The 12,500-nt window shown below is 36.8% G+C and overlaps 1 protein-coding gene across 1 annotated transcript in view; it reads right to left on the reverse strand.

Annotated features, from left to right (window-relative positions):
- Positions 1 to 849: 849 nt before the first annotated feature.
- The window catches only part of LOC134264952 (uncharacterized), a gene marked incomplete at its 3' end in the record, with an annotated part of 11,897 nt that continues 246 nt past the window's right edge, over positions 850 to 12,500 (reverse strand). Inside the window, exons 2-7 of the mRNA XM_062747190.1 lie at positions 11,766 to 11,999; positions 5,428 to 6,686; positions 5,084 to 5,253; positions 4,483 to 4,596; positions 4,293 to 4,388; positions 850 to 1,038 (exon numbers count right to left, since the gene is read on the reverse strand). Coding sequence (XP_062603174.1) covers positions 850 to 1,038; positions 4,293 to 4,388; positions 4,483 to 4,596; positions 5,084 to 5,253; positions 5,428 to 6,686; positions 11,766 to 11,999 — 2,062 coding nt within the window. The remainder of the gene's footprint in view (positions 1,039 to 4,292; positions 4,389 to 4,482; positions 4,597 to 5,083; positions 5,254 to 5,427; positions 6,687 to 11,765; positions 12,000 to 12,500) is intronic.

A 12,500-nucleotide genomic window follows, 5' to 3' on the forward strand; every position in this document is an offset into this window, starting at 1 on the left:
GAAGTTGAAGCAATTCCTGAGCAGAATTACATGTACAGTCTGTACATGTACACTTCTTTATATTCTTGAGAGACCTTAATTCAGCTGAGCTGACGTTTGAATTAAATACAAGAGATGTTTGTAAAACACTTATGCCCCCCTCCCCCCAAAATGGAATTTCTCAAAGTCCAAAAGGGCACAACTCTGTCAAAAATGGCAAGATCGTACCCAAAACAGAACTTGACATGGCTAGTCATCTGATAAATCTGTATACTAAATTTCATTTCAGTATGTGCAACCTCTACGAAGAAAATGAATGGAAACTGCAAATAATTGGAATTTTTCTAAGTCCAAGGGGCATAACTCTGTCGAAAATGGCGCGACCGTACCCAAAACAGAACTTGATTTATCTGTATACTAAATTTCATTTCAGTATGTGCAACCTCTGCAAAGAAAATGAACGGAAACTGCAAATAATTGGAATTTTTTTAAGTCCAAGGGGCATAACTCTGTTGAAAATGGCGCGACCGTACCCAAAACAGAACTTGATTTATCTGTATACTAAATTTCATTTCAGTATGTGCAACCTCTGCAAAGAAAATGAACGGAAACTGCAAATTATTGGAATTTTGCTAAGTCCAAGGGGCATAACTCTGTCAAAAATGGTGCGATCATACCCAAAACAGAACTTGACCTAGATATTCATCTGATATATCTGTATACCAAATTTCATTTCAGTATGTGCAACGGTTGTGAAGAAAATGAACGGAAACTAAGTGGACTGACAGACAGACAGACGGACAGCAGCAAAACAATATGCCCTCCCTTCTTTGAAGGGGGCATAAAAATTTACAATTTTACAAGCAATACCTTCTTTTTTGGCTGGTTCTAGAGATGCCAGGGGTTCTTTACCAAAAGGCAGGACAATATAGAAGTGTGAAGGGTTTAAGATGGTGGACACCTCACAGGCAATCCAGGATCCCGGGTCAGGAAGTTCATCCTGGTGGTACTCCTCCATGACATCCCCGTACACGTAGTCCACATCTCCTGTCAGGGCACCTGTTGTCAGCAAAATATATCAGTTAGCATTCAGTACATCAGTGAGCATTCGGTTTACTTATTCATGAAGGTAGATTCTTTCTTACCAAAACAGCTGTGGTAAAGCAAAATAGTTGCTGTTTATGGCATCTTAAAAATTATTATTTTATGCCAAAACAAGAAAAACTAGTGCTAATTGTAACGGGAACCGTTACAGATGTTCCCCAAACGCTCCCCAACTCCCTTTCGGTGCCATATTCCCTGTAAGCTTCATTAAATAAGACAAACTCTGTGCATTTTTGACTTTAACAACGTTTTCCCAGAAGGATACCAATTCTATTCAATTTTTAGCATTGCACCCAAGCGCATGTGAATGCATGTGTGTTATGACCATATCATCTTGTCTATACTATTTATATATTTTAATATACTATATATTAAAGCATTCAGTCCAAAAGTAATAAAAATCACTCATTCAAGAGTATTTTTAAATATACTCGTTTCAAATGCACGCACGTGCGTGCACGTGCATGATGATCATACCTTCCTGTAGGAGTCCCTTACATCTATCTATGTTCTAAATCCCATCCTGTTTGGTTGAAAAAGAAGGGAGTTATAGCCATTTAAAGTTTCAGCCAATCAGATTGCAGCAAACGTGCATGCGCGTAATTTCATGATTTTTTTTTAATATCATTTTGTAGGATATCCTAATGCATGACTATATTTTAAATTTCAAAGAATTTCATCAAAAAACAAAGGAGATATAGCAATTTAAAGTTTCAGCCAATCAAATTGCAGCACACGTGCATGCGCGTGATTTCATGATATTTTTTCTATATCATTTTGTAGGATATCCCAATGCATGACTATATTTTAAATTTCAAAGAATTTCGTCAGAAAACAAAGGAGATATAGCCATTTAAAGTTTCAGCCAATCAGCTTGCAGCACGCGCACATGTGCATGCTTTCATGAAAATTCTTATATATCATGCGGTAGATCATTATAATGTAGGACTATGTTCAAAATTTCAAAGGATTATGACAAGAAACAAGAAAGTTATTGATACTTTAGTTTCAGGCAATCAGAGCAAAGCGCACGTGCATGCGCGTGAAATCTTGCTATTTTGACCATGCTATCTTGTCTATACTACTAATGTATCCTTACATTATGAGTTTCAAAAAATTTCATCAAAAAATAGAAAAGTTACGGCAATATCCATTATATTGGTAATTTCACCTAATGCACGTGCGCGCTCTTGCAAGCACGTGTGCGCAAAATGACCTTTGTTTGGCAACTCTACATAACATGCCTACTAACCCTAAAAAGGTTTCACCTAAGTCGGATGTGTAGTTTACAAGATCACTCGTGGACAAAATTTTCCCAGGAAGAAGAAAAATAATAATAATAATAATAATAATAAGAAACAGAGTAAAAACAATATGTTCCCCAACTTCGTTTGGGGAACATAATAAGTTAGAAGTCAAACTGCTTCTCAATGAATGTCAGCCCCAATATCCTCTCCTAATCCCAAAATGTTTGAGATTGAAAAGTTTGTCTATATTTATTTTCAATGACATCAAGTCAGAGAGAAATGCCCAGAGGTAAAGTTTGAAAAGTGGGAAGCACTTTTTAATTTTATAAAACGAATTAACAAACAAGAGGCCCAGGGGCCACATCGCTCACCTGAGCAATTGGCTAGAAAAAAGCACATATCAAATCAGAACTAAAAATTTACTGAGGGGGGAGGGCTTGAATTGTAACCCCCCAGGGGGTCATGATTTGAACAAACTAGAATCTACAATATCTGAGGATGATTCCCTATAAATATCACTAAGCATGGCTTTGAAGTACTTGAAAAGAAGATTTTAAAAGGTTTCCCTATATATTCCTATTTAAAACTTTTATCGGCCATTTGGTGCCACCCTACCCCAGGGGGTCATGATTTGAAGAAACTTGAATCTACACTACCTGGGGATGATTCCACAAGAGTTTCATCTTTCCTGTCTCAATGGTTCTTGAGAAGAAGATTTTTCCTATATATTCCTATGTAAAAATTTGATTGGCCATTTTGGCCCCACCCTTCCCCCAGGGGTCATGATTTGAACAAACTTGAATCTACACTACCTGAGGATGATTCCATTTGAGTTTCATCTTTCCTGGCCAAGTGGTTCTTGAGAAGAAGATTTTTAAAGATTTTTCCTATATCTTCCTATGTAAAAATTTGATCAGCCATATTGGCCCCACCCTACCCCCGGGGGTCATGATTTGAACAAACTTGAATTAACACTACCTGAGGATGATTCCACATGAGTTTCATCTTTCCTGGCCAAGTGGTTCTTGAGAAGAAAATATTTAAAGATTTTTCCTATATCTTCCTATGTAAAAATTTGATCAGCCATATTGGCCCCACCCTACCCCCGGGGGTCATGATTTGAACAAACTTGAATTAACACTACCTGAGGATGATTCCACATGAGTTTCATCTTTCCTGGCCAAGTGGTTCTTGAGAAGAAAATATTTAAAGATTTTTCCTATATATTCCTATGTTAAACTTTGATCGGCCACTGTGGCCCCACCCTATCCCCGGGGGTCATGATTTGAACAAACTTGAATTTACACTACCTGAAGATGATTCCACATGAGATTCATCTTTCCTGGCCCAGTGGTTCTTGAGAAGAAGATTTTTAAAGATTTTTCCCATGTATTCCTATGTAAAATTTTGATCGCCATTTTGGCCCCACCCTAACCCCGGGGGTCATGATTTCTACAAACTTGAATCTACACTACCTGAGGATGATTCCACATGAGTTTCATCTTTCCTGGCCCAGGGGTTCTTGAGAAGAAGATTTTTTAAAAATGCCATTAATTTTTTTCTCTAATTCATAATTATCTCCCCTTGGAAAAGGGCGTGGCCCTTCATTTGAACAAACTTGAATCCCCTTTACCCAAGGATACTTTGTAGCAAGTTTGGTTGAAATTGGCCCAGTTGTTCTTGAGAAGAAGATGAAAATGTGAAAAGTTTACGACGACGACGACGACAGACAACGGACAAATTTTGATCAGAAAAGCTCACTTGAGCCTTTGGCTCAGGTGAGCTAAAAAAGTCTACATATAGCTCTAAGGGTGTTATATGGAGAATAAAGTAACCTGTCATAAGACAAATCTTAAAGAAGACCACCTACTTACTCACTTGACAATTAGCATTGCTGCAACTTGGTTAAAACTGGAACTATTAACAATTTTAATGTCTTTTTCACAAAGACACACATCTCACCTTCTGCGACAATGACATGTCTGTATGGACACTTATCCCCTCGCCAGCACTTGTTCTTTTGGTAAAATCTACAAATCCTCTTTTCATCTTGGGCCTCTGATCAATACAAGAAAATAAACATGACACAAAAGAATGCTATAAAATAAACTTGCAAGTTTCTCTGATCTAGAACAATGAAGACGGTCCTTACTGATGCCCACGGTGGCTACTCCGGCGTCGTCCACGTCCACCCTGTAGGAGTTCCTGACGTCCATGTAATCCTCCAACATCGGGTTCCAGTCCTGTATATCATCTGGAGAGGTCACTGAAAACAGTACAGCATAGTACTACAGGTACATAGTACTACATAGTAACAATAATGTTATCAATATCTCCAATGAGCTTAGTGTGGTTAGTTTGTACTACTGTTTATTGAAATCACTCCAAAATTATTGAAGGAAATACATTTGGAAGGAATTTAAGTGAAATTTCTATTTTTAGGTCACCACAGCAAGAATGTTGAAATAAACAACAACGTATTAAAGATTTATGTTTCTCAGTGCAGTTTAGTTTTATTGAAATCAGAATCAAAACTGCAGATACATGTATTACATTTTGAAATAATTTCAGTTTTTTTTTTTTTGTAAACCATGGACAACTCCATTAGCTAAAATCAAATAAGAATGCATTCTTATTCAATCTGATTAGGTACCAAGTAGCATTTTGCAAAACTGAATGCTAGCCTCAAATATAAAACCACAACTTACTATTTGGTGGTTCACTTGTTGGGGTGTCTTTCGATGGATTTTCACCATTTGGTGTTTCATCTGCAGTAGTATCCTTTGATGGGTTTTCTACAGCACACAGCCTGGCCAGACCCAGTCTGATGAGGTCCATATTGACACACACATCCTCCTCCTCCTTAGAGGTATCTACTAACAACACTTGTAATGGGGGCATCTCCACCACTACACGAGGGTGACTGGAAATTCAAGAACAAATAATATCAAGTTTGACGTACTTTATCCTTCATATATATAAAATCTACATAATTTTCAATAATTCTAATTTTTAAAATAGAATGTCTTTTATTTTCTGTCTCACACTGGAGGTTTTATGCATAGATGCACTGAAAGATGTGTACTGTACCACTTACTTTTCCAGCATTTTCTGAATATCTCCTCCATCCACAATAATCATACTCATGGCCGAATCAAACCCTGTGATAGAGATGAACTTCTCCACCGCCTCCTTTGTCCACTGCACCTCCTTCTTGGGAGATCCTCTGGGGACTGTGGGTTGGATGTAGGCCAGGCTGACGTGGACAGCCAGGGCGGGGAGATCCGTGTACTGCTGGGGTAGGGGGAACACCCTGCGCTTGGGGACGACTTCATGATTACCAAAGTCTATGTAAAATACATGAACTTTTCCAACATATTCTGGATCTTCTGATGTTTTATTGGCCTTGGAGGGAGAGGTCATCTCTAGCTGGGTTATCAGTCCTCTGTAATACTGATTGTCCTCAGTAAACAAGACACAACATAAATCTCCCACAGAGGGCTGGAAAGATTTGCTCATCTTCTGTAGCTGCTTCCGAGACATCTGCTCCATTGTCTTATTCAGACTAAGATGCAAATGATCAATAGTTTTAGCACTCAATTCGGACACGAGATGGACATAAAAATTGGATGGAGATTCAACATGAGATAGCATCACCATAAGACCGGGGATGTCTACATTAATGTTAGAGGGGAGATTGACTGACTTGTCTACAGTGTACGTCGTAGTCAGACACTCTGACTCTGACAATGACTTTACTGACACAGAATCCTCGGCCATGTTCTGTATCTTGACTTCTGTGATATTCTGAGCAGATTCCTGTACTGTCCTCTTGTCCTGTGTCTTCTCTACATTCAGATTGTTATGGACATTGTCTCTATCTCTGGGAGTAGAACACACAGGTCCAGCGGAATCAGAAGCCTCCTCTACATGATCTTTGTCACGCTGTTTCTTTACTGTGGACTTTGATACCTCCTTTGAATTAGCCTCTTCTGTTTTGGACAGTTTGACTTGGGATTTGTCCTGGGAATCTTTCTGTTTCTGTTTAGCTCTGGCCTCTCTTTTTTCCTTCTCGGCTTTAGTCTTACGCTCTCTCTCGTCCCTAGTAGAAGACTTGGGTAAGCGTGGTACACTGTGTGTACTATCAGACAATGTCTCCACACTGCTCCCTATGTTAAACTTAGACTTACTCTCTACAGAGGTTGTGTGGTCTTTGTTTGGTTTCCTGCAGTCCTCACTGTCACTTGATGTCACACCTTTCCCATCCTTTCTCAGACTGTCTTTTAGTTCCTCCTTTACAGGAGAGCAGTTTAACAACTGAAGCTGCTCCTCCAATGATATGGATTTTGCCAAACCCTGTAAAAATATAAATGCCTTTTTTGCGTGAAATGTACCAATTATAAGGTTTTGCATCAATAAGGCAATTTAACAGGTGTCGCCATTTCCAAAATATCAAATACTGTACGTGTACATTAATTGGCGTATTCAAAATTAGTGGAATCCAGTGATATAGAGTTGTTACCGTAATAATGAATTAGTGCGACACATGTTCATGCCTTGTCTTTTCTTAGTACAGTAGAACTCGTATATCACGAACTCTATGGGACATATGAAATTACTTCGCTGTATCTGTAATTTGCTATAATCTGTGTAAGGAATTCCTTAAATTTATATAGGTAGGGATCCATATCTTTGCTATATCTATGAATTTGCAATATCCGTGTTCGTACTAAACGAGTTTTACTGTAAATGATTTGTGACGCGCCAAGCAAAAACCTCCCTTACGTCTATTATGACGTAACGTCAAAAGACGCGTCTAAAGTCAACAAGGTAAATGCGACGTAAAAACGTCTCCTTGAGAGAAACTCTTCCCAGTAGAACAAGGGGATGTTGTTTTATTTATATGCTAAGACAGATTCTTGGGTGTAATCTGATGTAGTTTATTCATTAAAAACTTAGTCTCCGTCAAGTGTCTGTTTGATCTTTCTTTTTCACAATTAAGTGTGTATTTTTTAAAGATTTCCAGTGGTGGCTGAAAAATTCCCGTGGGGCCATTTTTAAAATGAAATCTGTTTGCTCTCCCCCTATTCGGGTTAAAAAAAATTACATCGGTAGGTAGGTCGATTTTTTTGTCGGAAATTTTCAGTGTTGAAAAAGATTGAAGGCATACTTTCTGAAATAAAAAAAAAGGTGTTGATAGGATGAGAAAATTCCGGAATTAATAATTTGGAAGTTTTAAAAAGATTTTAGTCGGTTCATTTTAAAAGGACAAACAAACAAGTTTTTAAAGATAGTTTTTTAAATTTAATGTCCAGCTGTTTCATCGTGATGCACATGCAATTTAACAGGAGCATTAAACAAGGGTATTTTTATTTAAATAGCGATGCAATGAAAATTGACCTGAATTACTTCTCTTTTATTTGTGGAATTAATTTAACAGCTATCCAATTTATACGGTATAAACTGGGTTGGGACAGTTAACGCTACCGTTTACATAAATAAAACGTGAACTGTTATCGATAAATAGTTAAGTTTACTTTTTAAAAAAAGTATTCTCTATAGATACGACAAAGAGTTTTTATTTGGTCGCTTCTTCCGCAATTAGTTTTAGCTGTCGATTTAAAATGAATATTTTGAAGAAAGACCTTTTGAGCTTCTCAATTTATTTTATTGTTGAACACCTTCTCATGTTGTACAAAAAATGTAGAAAAAATTCGCCCCCCCCCCTTTCTCCTGTGTCGCGTGTCTGCTCTATTTCTTTCGATACTTCGTGCAAATTTTGTCTTGAATTTACGGATGCTCGCATACATTGTAAGTTACAGTCCCACTATCTAAAATATTTCATGATTGAGAATTAAACAGATTGAACAATATCTTTATCGACCTTTTCATAATCTGAGGTTATACTCAATACACCGAATGTAAAAATGGCAAACATGATACATCTCTAAAATGTTATAATTCATACAAATTGTTACAAATTCATACAATTTGTTTGAACACTTTCAAAACATTCCCACCTATTATTATTTTGTGCATGGTTTATCTACATGTACTAACGAAGATTCTGGAGTTCTGGATTCCTGAAAACATCATAATTTCGGTCATTTATAAAATCGCTGAATCAGGCTGTTGCATGTACATGTAGTATTGTCTCCGGTGCTCATTCAGCCTTCTTTACTTAAAACATCAATGCAGTATGAAAGTATACATTAAACGTTTTAGCGGTTAAAGACTTTCTTTTTAATGATTTTATTTTAACCTTTAGTATTAAGGATTATTTAACCTGTAGTAATAATTTCCCCGACAAAGACTTTACTACCAACATTTCATGACTTAACATCTACCTTGGAAAATAATAATCTTGTTTCCGCAGTGGCGGATTTAAGGGGGGCGCACCCGGCGCGCCCCCCCCCCCCCTAAATTGTGAAAGATAACGTAAATCACAGTTTCGTCTAGAAAATGTAAATATATCTACTTGGTAAACCTCATTTTTACCCTACAAAATCTCTAGAACCCAGGAGCTTCCGGGGGCTTCGCCCCCTGGGCCCCCACCAGGGCTTTGCCCTGGACCCACTGGGGGCCTCAAGGCGGCCCCCAGACCCCTTGCCTACTTTTGGCGCCCCCTCTAACTTGAATTCCTGGATCCGCGCCTGTTTCCTTCTGTTAAATCGCAATTAAATGAATATGTATATGCGTTTCAAATTATGAAAATTTGCTACCAATTACACGTAATTTATTAAATGTATACATGTAATAAACTTTAACAATGTCAATAAATTTTTCCTGCAAAAGTTGCATTGAACATGTACATGTATGGGCAGTTTAATTCAAAATTAGTACGGTACAAATCTGCACAAAACATTGGCGTCGGAAGCAAATTGAAAGGGGGGGGGGGGGCTAGGTATAAGAATTTTTTATACCTTCAAAAAGACCTGACAAGCAAGAAAAAAAGGAAATGTGCATTGGTTACACACGAAAATCCTATTACGGGAGGAGGGGGGTTAGGTTCGAATTCCAGTACCAAAATTTTTTCCAAACGCCACCACTTTCCCCATTTTAAACCTATACTGCAACATGTCTATGGAAAGTGGGGGGGGGGGGGGGGGCTAAGCCTACGCAGCAATGTCCAAAATGTCTACTATGTCTATCTTTGGGAAAAAAAGTGAGGGAGGAAGCCCCTCCTAGCCCCCCTCTCCCGGTTCCGACGCCTATGCATAATATATTAATCCGTGGTAATATGCCTATATTTGTTCAAGATATATGGAAGTTGGGGGATATAAATATCTGAATACAATGTATATTTTACTAAGTCAATGATCAAATCGCTATATATTCTAAGATAAAGGATTTATCGAACATAAAAAGATACATGTTGGTCGACTTGAATATTGCGTGCTTGATCAACTAACCCATTCATACATGTACAGCTTCTCGTTTATAAAAAAAAATGTATAAATTACAACAATTAATTATTTAAAAAAAATAACAAAAGTTACAGCTTAAGATTGTACATGTGTGCCTTGTTCTTGTTTAGTTCAGGTAATCAATTAAGCGTGAATGTCCATAGCTGAGACATGCCCCCTCCAGTTTACGATGATCGATAAGAATGTTTTACCCGTTCTCTTACTTTCTGTTGCTATTTTTAACACGCATGTTTAACCAATACTAAAATGCAACTAGCATTTTATATGGTTAAAATAAATCATAATGTGTGCATGTACTTTCTCAGGAAGGTAACAGTGAAGCTTAGTATAAGCCTTACATTCTATTCCTAGAAATGAAGTTGTGGAGTGTACGTGTCACTTGTGGGAATCATATATATTCTGGTATTGTGGTTTGTTATTCGACTTATATACAATGATCGGTTCAAAATTAATTCATGATTAACTTCATACATATAAATTGCAGATTTTTTTTTTTATTTAACAAGATTTAAAAATACATATATTTTATTAGGTAGGGATTGGTGTTACATGCTGATTCACCGAAAAGTATGCAGATGCATTTAGTTGCAAAAATAATTCTAAATATATTTATTTTCAATAATTTAAACATGAATATAAAATAGGAAACGGAAGGCCAGGAAAAATGAATCAAATGTTAAAAAATTACTAAGAAATAATGATTGGACACTATAAACTTTGATGCACCTAATCTTTATTGATTTGATTTAAATAATGCATTTATTGAATTATACAAACGCATTGGAAACAAGTTTGACAACTTTTTAAGTTCTTCTTGTGAATGAAAGACTGATTTCATAACGACACCCGAAGAAGAAAAGGACCACACTCTACTACAAGAGACAAGTACAATTTATTCTTGGGTGCAGAATATCTTTTCAATAAGCCAAAAAGTCTTCAGTATTAAAACATTCGAAACTAAAACATGTAAATAGTTATTTTGTGGTAAAAGAAATGTTATTTTTCCTTTAGATAGAAAAACAACCTGTCGCACTCTTTAAAATTTCAGGTACTATGACAATACTTTCTATCTTTTCTGTATTGTATAGACTTTTAATGCCCGGGGTGGGGGTGGGGGGTAGGTAGGGGGGGTTAAGGGCTGTCTCGATCTTTTTTTAAGACAATACTTTGATAGTGTGACAGAGAAAATTACGTGCCTCTGCTTAATTGGGAACGAACCCGAGGCCTCTGTGCTTTACTGAATAAGCTTTAGGTTATCCCACTAGCCTAAGCTAGTAGGAAGTCGTACGTGTGTCGTCTGTACTACCACAATAGGATTTTTTAAATTCAAATGTTGCTTATTTTCTTTTACTATTGCAGTGATGTAGATTTCTGCCGCTAACTGCATTAAAAAGCCATGAATTGGAAGACCTGCCAGCGGAAGAGAAGATTTTTGATTTTGTCATGAGTTTTTTTTTTTTTTCCCTTGACGATCATTTCGGTCCATCACCCCCCACCCCCCTCCCCGTCTTTTGTTTCTCAAAGATATACTTTAGAATGTTTATTTTCTATTATTACAATGAAAAAATCTTAATTGTTGATACTTTTAAGGAAATCAAATAAAAAGTTTAATAATAAGTATCATCAACTTAATTATTATATAGCTTTACGTCATTTTACGATTTTACATTATGAAAATTCATGCAGTTACGCACGCCTACACTGTACATGTACGTCAAAGTAAATATTCCGTCTTTGTCATGCGATCTTTTATATATTTATATACAGAAATATATGTCATGTTATACATCAAATGAAAGAGAAAGAAAAACTCTATAAGAATCAATAAAAAACTGAAAATGTCAAAATTCTTCGTTAAGGGAGGTTTTTGCTTGGCGCGTCACATTTTCTAGTGGCATTCATGAATCAGCGCATTCTTGTCCACGCCAAAGCCACTATGAAGCCCGCTTTTTTTAGTACACATACAGTATATCTTAATATTTTGATATAAATATAGAACATTTCAAACCTTTTCAATCATGTATTCATGGATACTGATTTGCTTCGGTCCTGGCTGCAGGACAATATTTCCATCCTTTATAATCTGTTCTGGGATATTAAAAAATAATCCAACTACAGTGGGAAGGGATGGGTCATCTGACAAATAGTAAGGCATGCAGTTAAACCTCCTCCCCGAAACAAGCTGGGAGAAGAGAGTCATGGATTCCTCAGTCCATATCTTGTATTTATTGTCTGGAGCAACCTGCAAATATAACAAGTACATCATTATAAAGATAATATCTTAGTGGTTTCTTAATCTTAAATTGCCAACAAAGGAAAAGATCCTGTATTAGTAACATATTCTTAATGACAATAAAGTTAAGCCTTGCATTCCACCATATTTCAGTTTGAAGTCTACATCTTGCATTTCCTACAGGTACATGTATACCAACCTGTTGTTTCCAACTTTTCAATTATAAGCAATCATTAATAAAGTGCCAAGATATTGTCCATCTCAAGCTAAATTCTCTTAAGTGTTCTTGCCCTCCATCTTTTGGCAGAGCTTTAAGTTTAAGGTATTAAAGAGGTTTAGTTACAAGTGACATAACAATACTGAAGTATAGTCAACTGAAACAAGAAAAAAAGAACTTTACACGTTTATGTCGTATGTGTAGACAGTGTATTACACGTTCTAAACTTGTAGCTACACATCGGATTTGACATCATGATGTCGAAGAACACAACAATTGATGACGTCATCTGT

This window comes from Saccostrea cucullata, unplaced genomic scaffold (assembly GCF_032062105.1).
Source record: "Saccostrea cucullata isolate Sc308-1 unplaced genomic scaffold, CSIRO_AGI_Scuc_v1 ctg16348, whole genome shotgun sequence".
In the NCBI taxonomy this organism is placed as follows: domain Eukaryota; kingdom Metazoa; phylum Mollusca; class Bivalvia; order Ostreida; family Ostreidae; genus Saccostrea; species Saccostrea cuccullata.